Raw genomic sequence first — 20123 nt, 5'->3', positions numbered from 1 at the left:
CCCATTTCTATATTAATTCTGTATCTTAGCACTTTACCAAATTTATTACTTCTAGCAGTTTTTTCATGGAGTCTTTAGGATTTTCTATGTATAGTATTATGTCATCTGCAAATAGTGACAGTTTAACTTCTCACCAACATGGATGCCTCTTATTTCTTTTACTTGTCTGGTTGCTGTGGCGAGGACTTCCAGTACTATGTTGAATAAAAATGGTGAGAGTGGACATCCTTGTCTAGTTCCTGACCTTAGAGGGAAAGCTCTCAGTTTTTCACCATTAAGTATGATGTAAGCTATGGGTTTTTCATAGATGGCCTTTATTATGTTGAGGTTGTTCCTTCTAAATCTACTTTGTTGAGAGTTTTTTTTTTTTATCATGAATGGATGTTGAATCTTATCAAATGTCTTTTCTGCATCTGTTGAGATGGTCAGATGATTTTTATCCTTCATTTTGTTGATGTGGTGTATGGTGATAATTGATTTGTGAATATTGAACCATCCTTGCTGGCTGAATAACTTTCACCTGATCATAGTGAATGATCTTTTTAATGAATTGTTGTGGGCAATTTGATAATATTTGTTGACTTTTGCTTATATGTTCATCAGGGACATTGGCCTAGAGTTTTCTTTCTTTATGGTGCCTTTGTCTGGTTTTGGTATCAAAGTAATGCTGGCCTCATAGAATATATTTGGAAGCCTTGCTTCCTCTTCTATTTTTTGAAATATTTTGAGGAGAATAAGTATTAACTCTTCATTAAACTTCTGGTAGAATTCCCCCTGTGATTCCATCTGGTCCTGGACTTTTATTTTTTGGTAGTTTTCTGATTACCAATTCAAGTTTGTTACTTGTAATAATTATCTGTTCAGATTTTCTCTTTCTCCCTGTTTTCGTTTTGAAAGAATTTATCCATTTCTTCTATGTCCAGTTTGTTGGCATGTAATTTGTCATTCACAGTGTTGTCTTATAATCCTTTATATTTCTGTAGTATCAGTTATTACTTCTCTCTCATTTCTGATTTTATTTATTGGGAATATTTTTCTTTCTTGATAAATCTGACTAAGGGTTTGTCAATTTTGTTCATCTTTTCTAAGAACTAGCTCTCCATTTTGTTGATTTTTTCTATTATTGTTTTATTATGTCCTTTCTTCCACTCACTATGGGTTTTGTTCATTCTCTTTTTTCTAGTTCCTTTTGGTGAAGGTTAGGTTGTTTATTTGAGTTTTTTCTTGTTTCTTGAGGTAGGCCTGTATCTCTGTATACTTCCCTCTTAGAACTGCTTTTACTGTGTCCCAAAGGTTTTGAACCATTGTGTTTTTATATTCATTTGTCTCCATGTGTTTTTATGTATTCTTTGATTTCTTCATTGATCTGTTGGTTGTTTAGTCATATTGTTTTAGTCTCTATGTGTTTGTGTTTTTTCCAGTTTTTTCCTTGTAATTGATTTCTAGTCTTATACCATTGTGGTTGGAAAAGATACATGGTATGATTTCAGTCTTCTTAAATTGAATAAGGCTTGCTTAATGGCCTGATATGTGATCTATTCTGGAGAATGTTCCATGTACACTTGAAAAGAATGTATATTCTGTTGTTTTGGGTTAGAATGTTTTGTATATACCTGTTATGTGTGTGTGGTCCAATATGTCATTCAAAAGCATCGTTTCCTTACTGATTTTCTGTCTGGATGATCTATCCTTTTATGTAAATGGGGTGTTCAAGTCCCTTACTATTATTGTATTACCATCAATTCCTCTCTCTTTGTGTTATTTAGGTGCTCCAGGGATGAGTGTATAGATATTTACAATTGTTTTATATCCTTTTGTTGGATTGATCCTTTTATCATTATGTAATGCCCTCTTTTGTCTTGTTACAATCTTTGTTATAAAGTTTATTTTGTCTGGGTGCCTGGGTGGCTTAGCCATTAAGTGTCTGCCTTCTACTCAGGTCATGGTCCTGGGGTCCTGGAATCCAGCCCTGCATTAGGCTTCCTACTTGGCAGGGAGTCTGTTTCTCCCTCTCTCTCTGACCCTATCCCTACCCCTTTGTGCTCTCTCTCTCAAATGAATAAATTTTTTAAAATCTTAAAAAAATAAAAAAGTCTATTTTATCTGATATTGGTATTGCTACCTTAGCTTTTTTCCCCCTTCCATTGGCATGGTGAATGTTTATCCATCCCTTCCCTTTCAGTCTGTATGTGTTTTTAAGGATTGAGATGAGTCTCTTACAGGCAGCATAGGTGGGTCTTTTTTTTTTTTTTAAATCCATTCTGCCATCCTATATCTTTTGATTGGAGCATTTAAGCCATTTACATTTAAGTAATTTCTACACCTAACATAGATAGGGCTTGAACTCACAACTCCAAGGTCAAGAGTTGCATGCTGTATGGACTGAGTCAGCTAGATGTCCCTAGACCATTTACATTTAAAGTAATAACTGACAGATCTGTACTTCTTGTCATTTTAAAATTTGTTTTCTAGGTGTTTTTATAGATTTTCTTTATTCCTCTCTTCTTCTCTTCCTCTTTCTTTGTGGGTGATGAGTTTCTATAGTGTTATATTTGGCTTGCTTTCCTTTTATTTTTTATGTGTCTATCATAGGTTTTGGATTTATGGTTACCATATATAACATCCTAAGTAAATAGCAATCTATATTAATTTGATTGTCATTTAAGTTCAAATACATTTTGAAGAACAAAAAGAAAAATATTTTTCTTTTTTTCTTTATCTTTTTCACTTTCTCTTCCCTTTTCCACATTTTATGTATGTGTTGTCATATTTTAGGTCTTTTAATTATAGTTTCCCTATGTCTAATTATGGCCATTTCTTTTCCACTTAAAGAAGTCCCTTTAACATTTCCTGTTAGGCTGGTTTAGTGATGATAAACATCACTTTTTTTGTCTGGGAAAATCTTTATCTCACTTTCAAACCTGAATGATAAACTTGCCTGGTAGAATACATTTTCAGCACTTTGAATATATCATGCCACTCCTTTCTGGCCTGCAAAATTTTGGCTGAAAAATCAGCAGATAGCCTTATAGTTTATCATTTGTAGGTAACTTTTTGTTTCTCTCCAGCTGCTTTTATAGGATTCTCTTTTTATCTTTAACCTTTGACATTTTAATTATTATGTATGACAGTGTGGACCTTGAGTTCATTTTATTAGTGACTTCTGTGCTTCTTGAACCTGGATATCTGTTTCCTTCCCTAGGTTAAGGAAGTTTTCTGTTATTATTTCTTCAACTAAGTTTTCACACCTTTTTCCCTTTTTTCTTCTGAGACCCCCTATAATGTGAATATTTGTTTCCTTGATGTTGTCAGAGAGATTTCTTCATTTATCCTCATTTTAAAAAATTCTTTTCTCATTTTGCTGTTCAGCTTGTGTGGTCTCTATTACCCTGTCTTCCAGATGGCTGTTATATTCTTCTGCATCTTCTCATCTACTGCTGATTCTCTTTGGTGTGTTTTTTATTTCAATTCTTGTAATCTTTAGCTCTGACTAGTTCTTTTTAACATTTTTAATATTTTTATTGAAGGTCTCCTTGAGTTCTTCCACTCTTTTCTCCAGCCCAGTGAGCATCTTCACAATAATTACTTTAAATTCATCAGATGAGGTACCTGGCTGGCTTCGTCAGTAGTAGAGTATGTGACCCTTAATCTCAGGTTCATGAGTTCAAGTCCCATGTTAGAGCTACTTAAAAATTTTTTTTTAATTCTTTTTTTTTTTTTAAGATTTTGTTTGTTTATTCATGAGAGACACAGAGAGAGAGAGAGAGAGAGAGAGAGAGGCAGAGACACAGGCAGAGAGAGAAGCAAGCTCCATGCAGGGAGCCCAATGTGGGACTTGATCCGGGTCTCCAGGATCAGGCCCTGGGCAGAAGACAGGCGCCAAACCGCTGAGCCACCCAAGGGATCCCCATTTTTTTTTAAATTCTTTATCAGACATGTTCCTTATCTCTGTTTTGTCTAGTTCTTTTCCTGAGATTTTTTTTCTTGTTCTTTTTTTGTAGCATATTCCTCCGTCTCCTCATTTTGCTTGACCTTCTCTGTTTATTTCTGTGGATTAGGTGGAATGGATATTTCTCTTAAACTTGAAGGACTGGTCTTGAGAATGGTGTCCCCTGTGTAGATTGTGTGCTGGATGATTTTTGTTGGCTGGCTGGAGCTGTGGCTGTATATGCTAGGCATTCTTTTAAATAGTGTCTTTTTAGAAATGTCAGTCAGAGAAAGACAATTTAAGATGAACATAGTGGAAGGGAAAGAAAAATAAAATCAGATAAAAACAAAGGAAGGCAAACCATAAGAGATTCTTAACTACAGATAACAAACTGAATGTTGCCAGAAGGGAAGAAAATGGGGGATGTGCTAGAAGGGTGATGGGCATTAAGGAGGGCATTTTTTAAGATGAGCACTGAGTGTTATATGTAAGTGATGAATCACTAAATTCTACTCCTGTAACCAATAATACACTATATGTTAACTAACTTGAATTTAAATAAAATCTTGGAAGAAAAAACAATAAACAATGGTTTTCTACAGAAAGAAGAACATAATGGTAACGATAATAATAATTATAGAAAAAGAAAAGAAAAAAGCAGAAAATAAAAAATGAATGAAGAGAATAAAACAAAACCAAAAAGAACAAAAGTTAAAACAAGACAAATTTTTAAAAATTAAAAAAATAAGCGGTGCCTGGGTGGCTCGGTCAGTTAAATGTCTGCCTTTGGCTCAGGTCATGATTCCAGGGTCCTGGGGTCGAGCCCAGAGTCAGGCTCCCTGCTCAGTGGGGAGCCTGTTTATCCCTCTCCTTCTCCTGCTCCCCCTGCTTATGCTCTCTCTCTCTCTCTCTCTCTCGTTTTTTTTTTCTCTCTCTCTGTCAAATAAATAAAATCTTTAAAAATCAAAAAAAAAATCTTTAAAAAATAAAAATTAAGAAAAAAATTTAAGACAAAACAAAACAAAAAAGAAAAAAATACCCCACGACTTAGTTTCTGTCTTCCAGCACAACAGAGGTTGGCATTGGCTTGTGGACACCACACCTGCTGAGGCCATAAGCTCTCTGGGATGACTGGACCCACCATGTACAGCATCTGGACCCTGTTCCACTCTTGGCTCTTAAAGTAGAGAGGGTGAGTGGATCCCCACAGCTCCTTGGCATTTTTCAACTCTGGCTTTTTTTCTGTGTCCCGGTGAGACCAGGGCTGGTGTGGCCTTGTGGAGGCTGGGCTTGTCATAATTCCTGTGGCAGCTGGACCTGCCTGTTATGGGGTCTGTGTCAGGCTTTGAGGTGGAGTGGGAACATAAACCACGTTGATGTCCAGTCCCTGGGCCCCAGAAAGTCTTCCTACAAATATTCTGTAAAAAGTAGTTTCTTTCAGTAAATTTACTTGTGGGAGACAATTTGCATCTGGAGACCTGGATTAATTTCACATGTTCCGTTTACTAGTTGTGGGATTATCCATGAGTCAAATCACTGAGTCCGAATTTCCTTTTTTGCCCTACACTAAATAGAGCAAGACACCAAGCCCTGGAGTGTGTTTTCGATCTGTGAGGTCTAAGGCAATACTTTTGTTTTCCCAGCTATAAAATGGGAATAGTAACCCATGTATTATTGTTTAATGGCTGTCTGATAAATTCATGTATTTGTGCTTCAAGCTCTGAAGGAGTAATATTATCCTGAGAGATTTAGAAACTTTTTTATAAAATTTCTAGCCATGATGTGTGTAACCATAAAAACTGAGGGAGTATAGTTCTCATGGTTGGTTTAATGAAAGAATGGTCAGTTAGGAGAAAGGCTCCCTCCATTCTTGAAACTACAGAAAGCAGACTCTTGTGTAACAAAACTGGCATATGGTTTTTCCAACAACAGGAGTATCATGAGATATTTTGAGCCCAGGGATCCCTGGGTGGCGCAGCGGTTTGGCGCCTGCCTTTGGCCCGGGGCACGATCCTGGAGATCCGGGATCGAATCCCACGTCGGGCTCCCGGTGCATGGAGCCTGCTTCTCCCTCTGCCTGTGTCTCTGCCTCTCTCTCTCTCTCTGTGACTATCATAAATAAATAAAAGTTAAAAAAAAAATTAAAAAAAAAAAAAGAGATATTTTGAGCCCAGAGATTCTTGTTGTATCTAGTGAAAGTCACCTGCAACTTGGACAAGTCTGTCATTCTGATTGGTTATCTTACTTAACAATTGGTTATCCTGGTAGGAATAAAGTGACAAACCTTTATAAATGGTACACATACTTGTGATACTATAAAAGATATAAATATTACTCTTAGATCCAGGGAAGAGAGGCCACTGGCTTTGGCCCTGTGTTTTAGAGGGTCTCACCTCTCACAGACACACACAAAACCATAAATTTTCAAAACAACACATGGCATCTCTGCTGCTCAGAATCTGGTACTTAACCCTGTCAGAGCAGGACTTGCACACCCTGAACATCCAGCCCAGGAGAAATGTATCTCTGTGTCTTACTTTCTTTGCTCAAAGAGAAGGAAGTTGTATTGTGCAAGCTGTGTTGTAAGGGTGCTGATTTGAGAGACATGCCTGGGTTTGGAGTGCAGGAGGAGCTGCGTAACAAAAGTGGTTAGATTAGGGAAAAGGTTAATTTATCTATGTGGTCAAAGCCTTCCTCTCAGCCTGAATGCAGTGGATGCTTATCTAATGCAGAATTATCTTCCACTATAGTAGTACCAGCTGCCTGTCTTCTTGCTTCTCTTCTTATTCTAATTCCTGGCTCAAGAAGTACTCATGAATCAGTACAGTATTTGCAACAGTTGCATAGGGTGGTTAACTAAGAGTCTGTATATTAAGAAATTCACAGTCCTCTTAAATCTGTAAGTGTGAGATTTAGATTTCTACACTGAGTCAAATTTCCTTCTGCATCTGAACTCTTATTCTTTTTTTAAAAGATTTTATTTATTTATTCATGAGAGACACACACAGAGAGAGGCAGAGACATAGGCAGAGGGAGAAGCAGGCTCCATGCAGGGAGCCCAATGTGGGACTCGATCCTGGGACTCTGGGATCACGACCTGAGCCAAAGGCTCAATCGGTGAGCCACCCAGGCGTCCCTAAACTCTTCTTTGGAGTCAGTTTGCCCATGAATGGTTGTTTGGTACAAATGTTTAAAGATAAAATAACATAGGACCAGATTTTCATGCCCATACTCAGACAATAGGATACAAGAGTTCTCCAACATATCTGTTGAGTACAAAAGCAATAACAGTATTTAAAATGCTAGTAACCAGAAAGATACTTTACAGTGAAAACAAACCTAGAGGTTAAAAAGAGAAGGCAATAGAAGAACTTGCTTTCTTTTATATTTTTGGAACAAGAGTCAATTCATTAGTCAGTGAATCTACTTTTTGGCAAATAGTTACCTTGAAATATAATCCATATACTGTTCAGCTTACCCACTTAGCAGGTCTGATTCCATAGCTTTCAGCAATTCACTAGAGCTGTGCAATCATAATCACAGTTAATTTTAGAAGATTTTCATTACCCTCAAAAGAAAAGTCCATGCTCCTTTGCTATCACCTATGATCCTACCATTCACCCCAGCCCTAGGCAACCACTATCTACTGTCTATCTCTATAGCTTTGCCTTCTCTGAGCATTTCATGTTAATAGACATTTGGTGATTGGCTTCTTTCATTTAGCATAATGTTTTCAAGGTTCATCTATGTTGTAGTGCATATCACTGCTTTATTTATTTGGAATAAATGTAGTGAGTATTATACTTATTTATACTGCTCAGTAATATTCCACTGTGCAGATATACCTTATTTATTAGGACAATTCATCAATTAACAAATCTACTTTTTGACTATTATGAATAATGCTGTTATGAAAATTCAAATGCAAGTTTGTGGGAACGTGTTTTCCTTTCCCTTGGGTATATGTACCTAGGAGTGGAATTGCCAGGCTGTACGATCATGGGTAATTCTACAGTTAGCCATTTGAGGAACTGCCAAACAGTTTGTCAGAGTCACTGCACTGTGTCACATGAAGGATTTTTAGTTTGTTTCTCTCTTGCAGCCTCCCAGAAAAGTACAGATTACCAGTAAGAAGCAGTTATACCCTGACCCATAAGGAAATTTTCTTATTGATGAGTCAAACTAAATTATTGCCTTCCCCAAACTAGGTTATGGGTGTAGTGGTGGTGGAAGGGGGTGGGGAGACAGGAGCACATGGTCTCTGGGTGGAATCCACACTTCCCAGGTTGGCATCCAAGGCCATATGGCAGGGACTTTGCAGTTTTATCTGTGTTTATTTATTTATTTGAAAGATTTTATTTATTTATTCTTGAGAGACACAGAGACAGAGGCAGAGACATAGGCAGAGGGAAGAGCAGGCTCCCCATGGGGAGCCCGATGCAGAACTCGATTCCAGGACCCCGGGATCACAACCTGAGCCGAAGGCAACACTCAATCACTGAACCATCCAGGTACCCCTTTATCTGTGTCAGGATTCAGACACTTCCACACTTCCAGTTGTACTGGGTGCAGATTGTGAAAGTCGTTGACAGGAGGTAGGAAGAAAGATGAACAAGGACCATAACTCAAGGTCTACTGCCCCCGGGGACTGTCTCTGAGTATGGTGGTAAAAGGACCTAAGAGCAGAAGCTAGTGAACCTTTCACTGAGGACTCTGAGGCTGGCAGATAAATACTCAGTGCCCATTGGCCCCCATACAGATGAGAGAAGTTCTTACTCCTTCATGGGCACTAACATATTTGAGAACATCGTGGCCAGGGTATCAGGACTCTCGAGGTGGCAATCAGATATACAGAATGATGAGACGTATTGAAGCAATTTTGTGGGCGGAGGACATGGGTGAGTGTGGGTGCTGGGGTGTGGAAATAACAGGTGTGATCAGGTCATTCCGAAAAACTCGTTCATCAACACCCAGAACATGCCTTTCAGGGGCTTTTTATTTTCCTGGGTGCCTACCTGAGGGGAGTCAACTGTCCTGCACTGGAAATGTGCTAAAAGCCAGGGAATTAGGCATACTGCAGTTAACATGGCTCCATTTGTTGTGAGATTTCAGAAGACATGAGGTGTAAACATAATTTTATGTATTGTTTTCTAATCATTTCCATTGGTTTTGGTCTTCAAATAAAAATTGATGGTAATATGTCACCTATCTCCTTCCTATTTGCTTTACCTTTTTCCTTTCAGGAACCTGTTTCAGCGAAGGTCTTGCTGGCGTTACATGCATCATGGACAAGATTGCACACACCTGGTGTACCTTCCTTTCTCAGCAGTCTACAGGTGCCAGTGGTCCTCTCTCAAGGTCAGTACACAGGGATGCCTGGGTGGCTCAGTGGTTGAACATCTGCCTTCAGCTCAGGGTGTGATCCTGGGGTCCTGAGATCAAGTCCTGCATTAGGCTCCCCCCTCTGCCTTTGTCTTTGCCTCTTCCTCTGTCTCTCATGAATAAATAAAATTTTAAAATCTTAAAAAAAAAAAAAAAGCATGGGCAGCCCGGGTGGCTTCATGCCCAGAGCGTGATCCTGGAGACCCGGGATCAAGTTCCATATCAGTGGGAGTGCAAGTGCCCTGCATGGAGTCTGCTTCTCCCTCTGCCTATGTCTCTGTCTGTCTGTCACTCTCTCTCTCTCTCTCATAAATAAAATATTTTAAAAAAAGCACACCTGCTCATCTTACCTTCCACTCACAACGCCCCGGGTTTTCCTCCCCAGGTACCAGATCCAATAATAAGAAAGCTAAACCTTTTCCTAAGGTATGTTTGTCCCATTCAGTCCAATAGAATGAGTTTACCTTTGCAGCTAGTGTGAATTGCATTTTCCACAAAGACCTCTTAGAAAATAAGACAGAGCTTAGGGCCTTTTGTTTCTTTCTGTTTGATTAGTAGGGAAAACTCTCCAAAATGCATTTAGGTTGCCTCCAGAATCGGGCATGTAACAGAATGAGTGATACTTCATTTCTCATAATGGAGGCCAGAAGAGGAGATAGAAGGCAGATGGAAGCACATGCTGTTAATAAGCTATAACAGAAGAGAACCAGTCCACCCACTGTCAGAGTGTGGGGCAGGGGACTTGTGTGCGTGAGGGTGGATGGTGGTGGGTGTCAGGGTGTAAGCTGAAATCCTGGATTCTTAAGGCTTAGGGGAAAAAAAAGTCTGTTCTATTCAGTGCTTATAATGTTAGACCAGTCCAGGTTATGTGGAGCCAGTTCACAAGCAGTATAATATTTCACTAATCAGTATCTGGATTTAGAAGATTTATGGTACAGTAAAATTTCAAAAAAAAAAAAAAGCCCAAAAACCCAGAACACTCCTTTATGTTCCATCACCTCTAAGTTATTTATTAATTAAATCTATAGATTTTTTCAGGAATCCATACTATGCGTACTGGTGATCTCGGTGCACACAACATGATTTTTAATACAGAAAACAACATGAAAACCATTACAGTAGTTGAATTTTTAATTTAAAAAAATCCCGAAGTTTATATGTTTTAACTGCTTAATAAAAATGTTAATATATACTTAATTTCATTGAAATACATTTTACATATAATACTGCGCAAATTTAAGGTTCATCTGATACATTTATATATTGTAATATGACTGTAGTGATAGTTATCACCTCTATTGTGTCATATATTTATCATTTCTTTGCTGTGGTGTGAATAATCAAGATCTTGCCCTAACTTGGCAAGTATGATGATTATAATACAATGTTGTTGTCTACTATACATTAGATCTTGATGATTATAATACCACATTGTTGTTATACTATACATTAGATCTTCAGGACTTATTTATTATTTGTAAGTTTTTACCCTTAAAAGACATGTCTCCTATTTCCCAACCCTCAGCCCCTGGTAATCACTATTTAAATTTAAAATAATGTGAATAGGCAAATATTTTGCAACCCAGAGGGTGACTGAGGGTCTTGTGCTGGGTCAGCTCTGTTTTGATTCACACTAAAACTGATATCATTGGCCATTCAGTATTCACCCAGAAAACCCCAATCACCCCAAACAAACCATGAATTTTGTGGTTTCCTTGAAGATTTTCAGGGCAAAAAGTTTTGTTATCACCTAATATATAACACGTCTAATTGGAGGAGAAAACTCTCCATTAGTGATGTCACTTTACAAGGTCTTTCACTAGGTCCTTGGCATCCAAATGAGCCTTCTGTTCTGCTGCTTTCCTATCACCTTGGACCTGGGCTCAGCCAAGCATGTTTGAACAAAGCAAGTCTTCAGCTTACAAGGAAATTTTCCTAACAGTGGCCAAGAAAGTGAAATTTTTCTCCGTATGATTTACAGTCTTTAAGAACAAACCAGCATTCTTCTCTGTTTCTCTCTTTTGTCTACTCAATCCCCATCCCTACTGGCGTGACATTTATTTTTCCAGACGTTTTAAATAAATGTATTATTTTACTTTCTGGCATGTTGTACAGAATCTCCCTTTTTATTCATTTGCTGTAACATAGGGAGGGCAGGATGGAGGCAAAATCTACCCATGTGCCTCCTGAAACTCTTGAACCCTGATTGCCTAACCCCATTGCTTGTCTTGGATATGTTCCTTCTAATTCAGCCTGTTCTCTGCTCTCTTTTTTTCAAACTACGTTCCCATCTCACATAATGGGACAATTGAACTCAAGCTTTCTAGGACAGTCTAGATTGAGGACTGTCTGGGGAGGATGCAGAAGTGAAGGACAGGAGATTCCTAGCTTTATGGAGGCTTTGGTCCTCCAGCCTTTGAAGGGACACAGCACATTACTGTCTATGCAGGGCCAAACTGTACAAGATCTAAAATGACTCCAAGTGTGGAAAAATATTACAAAAATGGACCACAGTGTTACAGATGTGAGGGATCTGGCTGCTTTATATAAACATAGAGACAAACCCAGGGCATCACCCCACGGAGGATGACTAAGGGAATGTCATAATGCAAATTGCTCCCAAGACGTCAATGGGAAGTAGCCCCCTTACCAAGCCCCGGGGCCCTGCCCCATCCAATCTACTCCCTGTCAGAACTCCCTGAGCAATTCATATGTTAACACTTGGCCCAGCAGTTTCCTCCACAAACCTGGTCCAGACCCATAGCCAGCAGCTCAGCCCATGCCTACCCCACATTACCACTTGTCAAATATCGTGAACACCCAGTTGGCGGAGGGGTTTCTGTTCCCTCCCCTCCATCATCCCATGGGCACCATATCATGATTCCTCATTCCTCAGCGAAAGATGCTGGGGGGATGAAGCTTCTAGAGTCCAGATGCCTCTCAGAGTTCTCTGCTGGCTGCATTTCTCCATTCAGCTCCTGAAGAAACGCCAACAGGTGCAAGGCCACGGAATCAGTTCTGTTTTTAGAAAGCCTGATACAGGCAATTTTTTGCAGCTTATTTTTCATCTTTTCTTTCTCCTTTGATTTCTGGTCTATTTTCATGCCCTCTATGAAATGATGGATGGCCTTGTCTTCTCTTTTCATTTCATACAGCTGGAAGTTGCCATAACGCAGATGGAGCACTTGTTTGGCTCCAGGAGAAAGCTCTTTGCTGAATTCTTTTTGGAAGTAGTGCTCTGCTTTGTCGTACTGACCTGCTTGGGCATAGAGGCAGGCCAGATAGGAGCAGACACAAGATAGGTTTGCATTGGCCTCATCCACTCTCTTTAAATGATACACAGCTTGTCCCATGGCTTCTTCTAACTTCTCTCTCTTCCCGTACATTTCATTCTTTCCTGTGTCCTGCAATAGGTCGAGGACTTTTGTCCTATAGAGGCATCCAATATGCCAGTGCAGGTAGGCATTGTTTGGCATGCCTTCTAGAGCCTTTTTTAGCAGTTCGACAGCTTTGTCCAGTGCTCCTTTTCTTTGATACAGTTTTGCTGCTCCGCAAAGCACATCTGTTGCACATGAGGTTTCCTCCAGCACTTCCTCAATAAGACTCTCCCCTTCCCCTTCTTCCTTCATCTTTTGAAGTTTCAGAGCCAAAAGGACTTTCACATATTGGTTGTCAGGATTCAGCCGAATGGCCCGCCTCAGAGGGTTGATGGGATTCTGAGGCAGTGGCCAGGTCTCCAGCCGGTAGCTCGCAATGGCTAGTCCGGAGATGAATTCCGGGTTCTTGGGATTCCTTTCCAGAGCCTTCTCAAAGCACACCTTGGCCCTCTCGTTGTGCTTCCTGCCACACTGTAACCGGGCCCACCCCTCCTGGAAGTCTAGTTCAGGGCTCTCTAAGCTGTAGGGGCTGTGAGACTTCTCACATACTCGTCTTACCTTGTCCACGTAAATCTGAGCATCTGCAAATCTGCCCAGGTGATAGTAGACCCAGGCATAGTTACCCCAGGTGACCAGACTTCGGATCTCTGCTTGATCAGAGTGCTCCCGCTGGATCAGCTCCTCTGCCTGCCAGAGGCATTCCAGGGCTGCCTTGTTGTGGCCTCTGCGGTGTTTTATGTAGGCCAGTATGTTGAACACTGTGGCTTTGAACTCATTGTTCTGGAATTCAGTTGCATCGCACACTTTGTCTTCAAAATCATCCAGGGACTTTCCTCCATCCACCAAGGTCCAGGTGAAATGGCATTTCAGTTGCCACAGGCAGCTCTCTAAGGCCTTCCTGGTGCTCTCGCTGGAAGGCAAAACAGAAAGGTGATGCTTTGAGACACAGCATGGATTCTCCTGACAAGAAACGGGAAGCATGGCAGTACAGATCTCCTCCTCCTCTTCCTCAGGGCTTTTACCCCAATCAAAAAAGAACAATATTTCCTTTTTGTTTCTGTATTTTGGTGTATGCGTTAAATGCACGGGGACACAGGGGTTAGGTGATGTGGGTAGTGGAAGGATTAGGGAAAGGGCCATGGTTTTTATGAGAAAGAAACAAACAGGGCAGGAGCAGGGGGAGGGGCAGAGGGTGCAGCAGACTGCCCAATGAGCAGGGAGCTCAATATGGAACTTGATCCCAGGACCCTGAGATCATGACCTGAGCTAAAGGCAGCTAAAGGCAGCTAAAGGAAAGCTAAAGCTAATCCACTAAGCCATGCAGGTGCCCTGACTTGATGCAGTTTTTAAGAAGAAAGGCTATTTGATTGCTTTATGTTCTTCATCTTACCTAGCATTTACTTTTGTATTTGAAAATTTTAGCTTTGGAATTGTATATTCTGTTAATGTCTCCCCAGGTTGATTTTAATCTCATTACCCCTATGCATTGTCTTTTGTATTTTTAGCTTCTTGGTCCTTAATTTGTCCTTTTTGTCCTTATTGCTATTTCTTATTATTTGAGTTTTATATCCTTAACTGATTTTATTTGGTCATCCAAACTTTTTTTTTTTTATCAAATTGGTTTTGTCTTTTGTTTTTTAAGGCAATTTTGGTTTTGTTTTTGTTTTGTTAAGATTTTATTTGTTTAATCATGAAAGACACAGAGAGAGGCAGAGGGAGAAGCAGGCTCCCTATAGGGAGAGCCTGATGCAGGACTCCATCCCAGAACCCCAGGATCATGACCTGAGCCAAAGGCAGACACTCAACCTCTGAGCCACCCAGGTGCCCCTTATCTTGTCTTTTTATTAATTCAGCAATCTCTGTTCTCATTTTGTCTGAACTTTCCCATTTTAACTATTTAAATCATATTTCAATAATTCTAAATTCTTATTTCCTCTGCTTTTGCATCATCATACTACTTTAGTATTATGTATGTTAGCAATGTTTTAAACTTTTTTTAAAAGGTTTATTTATTTATTTATTTATTTATTTATTTATTTATTTATGATAGACAGAGAGAGAGAGAGAGAGGCAGAAACACAGGCAGAGGGAGAAGCAGGCTCCATCCATGTCGGGAGCCCGACGCAGGACTCGATCCCGGGACCCCAGGATCGTGCCCTGGGCCAAAGGCAGGCGCTAAACCACTGAGCCACCCAGGGATCCCATGTTTTAAACTTTTATCTTGAAATAAAATGTAATCTTTTTCTCCCCTCCACCTCACTGCTATCTCTTAGACTGACATCTTAACATTTCTCATTTGTATTGGTCTATTAAAATCTTTGCATTTGTGGCTTTAATTATCTTTTGAAATTTTATTTTTCCTCTCCTGTGGTTTGTGTTCACAGTATTGGAAGTGTGGTTACAGGAGGAGGTTCACAAGATACCTAGCATCTTTTCTTATGGGTAATGCTCTTTTTCCCTTAAGGGACTCTTGCAACTCTTCTAAGAAGAATTCCATTCCCTTCAGTATTGGTTCTTTAAAACAAAATTAAAATAAAATAAAAGTAAAGTAAAATAAGGAAAACTCACCACACAGAAACCCTATCCTGAATAACTTCAGAGATGAGAAGGTTAAAAATCATTAACTGCCCAAAATCATTTCTCATTTCTCTGCATTGCCTCTGTATTAGAATCCCTGAAACATTGCTTTTTCTCATTTAAAAATATATTTTTTCATAGTATGTGTTAATTAGCCCTTTTATGAGGAGCCAATATTCTAAATATTATAGATTCTGACATAGACAAACAGTAGATGCATGGAAAGTTACACAGTGTGCCAAAAACCATCTTTGAAATACTTGTCAAGTGTTTCAAATGGAAGATTATATTCCCCCATTCTTCCTGCCCCCTATCTCTCACTTTTTACACCCTCTCCCTCTCTCCTTCCCATCCAAGTTGATGATTACATTGGGGCTGGGCACCCAAACTCAAGTGGAAGCTGGAAATGGAAACAAGAGGCAGGTGGGAGCCAGTGGTCTGGAGTTAGGGAGAATACTGTGCTTGCTGGAGGGCTCAAGGGGATGTGATCTGCAGCATGCCCTGGAGAGATGGTGACCTAGAGGCACATGGAGTAGATACAAAGTCTAGGTCCCTCAAGCTTTCCATGGTCGTGTTCTGGCCCTCCTGGGCTCCAGTTCTGCATGTGGGTCCTGAGCCATTCCAGGAACTTTAAGTCAGTTCCTGTTCATTTATGCTACTTGAGTCAGATGGAGACTTAACTACTCCAAGTAGAATAAACAGAAAAGAGGAAGGAGAATGGGTAGGAGTGTCTGCATGGGGAAGGACCCTCTGTCCTCTTGAAGTCCTGGACAGGCCTTAGTGGAGAGCCAGGTTGTCTGAGCCTCTTAATATAATATGCGGTGGGATGGGTGGTGTGTGTGTGTGTGTGTGTGTGTGTGTGTGTGTTTGTGAGCCTAGGAGAATACCTGGTGTGATATCTGGCATGCTAATGACAGTAGACTTCCCTTGAAAATTTCATGTCCAATCTGATCTATTTTTCTTCCCAATAAGATTACATAAACGTAGCACATAAGCTCTTTAGCAACTCTCTCCTTTAATTAAAAAAATTTTTTTTAAGATTTATTTATTTGAAAGAGAGTGCACACACTCAAGCACATGAGCATGTGAGTGCAGCAGGGAGAGGAGAGGGGCAATGGAAGAGAGAGAATCTCAAGCAGACTCCCTGCAGAGTATGGAGCCCTATGTGGGGCTTAATATCAAGACCCTGAGATCATGACCTCCACAGAAATCAAGAGAGGGATCCTTAACTGACTAAGTCCCCCTGGGTGCCTGGCAACTTTCATTTTTTATAAGAGAAACAGAAAGAGTGAATACAGTTGAAATTATCTCCAACATATAAAGCCTATAGTCAATTGTGCATTTGCAGGATAGAGGCATTTACTATACACACATGTAAAATCTTTGAGTATCCATTCCAAAGCATCCAATTTCACTGTGCGATTATGGGCTTTCATTTCCACGAATAAATCAGAAGTTGGTTCCAGACACTTGCTTCCTGGACTGAGACTTCTGAGACTTATGCTCCTGATGACTGTAGAAGTTCCAACTGTTTACACACATCAGTTTCTTCCTCTGCTTCTTGTCTGCATAAAAGTCACAGTGACACTGTTCACCAGGTTCAGAGCTAATGCTGCACCAGTGTCTGAGGGCAGTACTAGCACCGAAGAGCCTGTTAGAAATGCCCATCCTTGGACCTCTGTGGAGGCCGAGAAAATTAGGGCCATTCAAGTTTAACATTGGCACAAGTACAGCCATTGTAGCTTTGGCAGCCATCTCAGGCCACTGTGACCAGGCCACTGTGACCAGGTACTGAACTCTACCTTACCCCGGCTACAAAAAACCCACAAAGCACGCCCTTATCGGAATAAGGAAGCAAGAGCTTGTGAGACCTCTTTACTGGAGATTCTCACACCCCCACCCTTACTGCAAAACCCCACCTTACCCCTAGACCAGCCCATAAAAACCCAGCTATAACCCACCTCGGGGTCCAAGTCCCTGCTCCGCTGTGTTGGGTATACTTGGACCCAAGCTCTACCTTGCTAATAAGACCCAGCTGTAATTCACCTCGGGGTCCAAGTCCCTGCTCTCTGTGTCAGATATACTTGGACCCAAGCTCGAGCTTGCTAACAGCTCCTTGGTGGTTTTCTCCGATTCGCAATCTTGGGCACATCACCTCAACCTAGGATTACCAAATCAGAATCTGAAGTGGGGAGTTGAGTCCAGGAATTGTTTTTAGCAAGCCCTCCAGATAGATCTTATGCATGCTCAAATTTGAGAACCACTGTCTTAGAGCACAGGGCCAATGCCTGGCAACAGCACCTAATTACTAAGGGATCAAAGAAAATTAGAAGAGAGACTGATGGGTCTGTGTTATTATGGGACAGAGTCTAAGAGAAGACTATGCTAAAGTTCTAAGAAGTTAGAAAAGGTTTCTAAATATTCTGAATTACCCTAGAAACAGACATCTGGAAATACATCAGATCTTTTTCTTTCCTGTCAGACATGCAGAGTTGCAGAAAAAGTATCACTTCGAGAAGAAAGATCAGGAAACTTATAGAAGCAGGGCAATGTGTCCTTTAGGAAGTCAAAGCTGGGGCTGGTGTCCCTGCACTCTGGAGCTCCCAGGGCTGAGGCTGAGGCTGAGGCATCTAGTCTGGCTATCCCACCCTCACATTGGAGAAAACAGAAAGCTCCCTTCCTACCCTACTTCCTCCCAGGGCAATCGGTGCAAAAGAGCATTTTAGAGGTGGGGGCTCTTTTCTTCAAGCATCTGACCTCCAATCCATACTTCAGAGAGAAGGACTTAGGCCAATCAGTAGCATTTGGGGGTAAAATATATTCTGTTGAATTAATGACTATATCTTATCAGCCCTAATACAAATCTAAGATGAATGAAAGGAAATCTACCTTCGCATGAGTTGGGGTTGCTGCCTGGAGTACATCTTAACCATATCTGCTAAAAACAGATCCTTCATTAAATAAGAATCTTACTGGGACGCCTAGGTGGCTCAGTGGTTGAGTGTCTGCCTTTGGCTAAAACCCCTTCCCCCCCATCCGATGCCCTGCATGGAGCCTGCTTCTCCCTCTGCCTGTGTCTCTGCATCTCTCTTTCTGTGTCTCTCATGAAGAAATAAATAAAATCTTAAAATAAAATAAGAATCTTATTAAAAGCCTCTCACTTAATCCTTTCAAATAGGAAACAAAAGAGAGTCTTCCCTGCCCCACCCCATCTTTAAATGAAGCACCTGCCTGATTGAAGCACCTCTCTCTCTTTCTCTCCTCCTTCCTCCCTCCTTCCTCTGGACCTCATCTGTCAGCATCCCTGTGAGGCACCCTGAGGAAGCTTGACAGAGTTGGGGCAGAAAAATCTCAGAAATAAGCCAGCCAGCATTGGCAAGAGGAACACTAGGCCTTGCAGCTAGAGCACCACAAGGCTGCAAACAAATGCAGAAGCAAAACAAGTCAGGAACTTAGGCTTTAGGAGGGTGGCCATGTGGGATTTGCATTCACAGCAAGAGACTGGATATTTTCAGCACAATCAGGGCAGGAGCATTTTTACCTCATGATTGTGGAGTGCTTCTTAGCGGTGCTGGAAGGCTGTGGCTCTGGCTACGGTGCTCTTCAGAAGTCTCCCTCCTCTGCCTCCGAGAGAGACACTAAGGAAACCTGTATATGCAAGCACTTCCTGGCGCTTCTTCCTTGTTTTCCTGCAGTTCACTTTAGGAAACAGAAACTGAAACTGGACAGTAAAACTGGTCTGGCTCTACTAGGAAATGAATCTTGAGTAAGAGCCCCGCCTCCAGCACCCTGTGTCCCCCACCCTGTAGTGAGCCAGAACTTCTTCCTTCAGGCTGTAATGATGTCCTAGATCAGCTGACATCAAGGGAGCCCAGCTTGGAGAAGGATGCGGGTACCAAACACCAAGCAGCTTGCTTCATTACCACAATGTTTACCCATCCTCCCTGTGCTCACCCTTATTACCCTGTGGTCTGTGGGCCCCTGAAAGGAAGAGGGCTGTTTCATTAAGGACTGAGTGTCTAGTCCCTGCATTAGTATGGGGCACATGACAGGCATTCAGAAGGTAGAGGCTGAATGAATGAAAACATGATCAGAACCATGGGCTCTGATGCCCTGTCTGGATTTGAACCCAGGCTCTGTGTATGTGCTGTGACACTGGAAATTACTGAATGTTTCTCGTGCTTTCGTCTGTCCTCCTGTGAAATGCTGATCCCACTACTACTACCCAACTCATAATAGTGCTGTGTGAGGATCAAATCGGTTAAAGCATGAAATGTCCTTAATATAGTGCCTGGCACATAAGAAGTGCATGCTACCTTTTATTATAATTAATAGCTAAAGTCATTAACCAACATTAACCAAAGAGGCCAGAAGGGAAATTTTTAAAAAGATTTTATTTATATATATTTATTTATTTATTTATTTATTTATTTATTTATTTATTTATTTAACAGAGAGAGAGAGAGAGTGGGAGCACAAGCAGGGTGAGCAGCAGGCAGAAGGAGAAGCAAGCTCCCCCCTGAGCAGGGAGCCCTGTGGGGGGCTGGATCCCAGGACCCCAGGATCATGCCGAGGCAGACGGTTCACCAACTGAGCCTCCCAGGTGTCTCAGAGGAGACACTTTTGATGTTGCCTTTTCTGGAATGTTAGCTCCTCTCAGGGTCCACCATCCATCCCTCATGAGCACTAACCCTAAGCCAAATGCCTTCTAATACCTGTACACGTCCTGGGCTTTCCTGAACACCGCGACACTTAAAATCCTGTGGGTATCCAGCACTCCTATGTCACCATTTGCCAGCGCAGTGGTTTGCTATGATGGAGGAAATGTATTTTCTTTGCTTTTTCCTTATTCATACCGT

At 41.0% G+C, this 20123-nt stretch overlaps 1 protein-coding gene across 1 annotated transcript; it reads right to left on the bottom strand.

Annotated features, from left to right (window-relative positions):
- Positions 1-10293: 10293 nt before the first annotated feature.
- Positions 10294-19001, bottom strand: IFIT2 (interferon induced protein with tetratricopeptide repeats 2). Its single transcript, XM_072822893.1, has 2 exons — positions 18806-19001; positions 10294-13597 (listed from the first exon to the last, which is right to left on the bottom strand). The coding sequence occupies exons 1-2, from the start codon at positions 18808-18810 to the stop codon at positions 12196-12198; spliced, it is 1407 nt and encodes a 468-aa protein (XP_072678994.1). The 5' UTR covers positions 18811-19001; the 3' UTR covers positions 10294-12195.
- Positions 19002-20123: the final 1122 nt, after the last annotated feature.

This window comes from Canis lupus, chromosome 4 (assembly GCF_048164855.1).
Source record: "Canis lupus baileyi chromosome 4, mCanLup2.hap1, whole genome shotgun sequence".
Taxonomy (NCBI): domain Eukaryota; kingdom Metazoa; phylum Chordata; class Mammalia; order Carnivora; family Canidae; genus Canis; species Canis lupus.
This window is presented reverse-complemented; position numbering and strand designations above follow the sequence as displayed.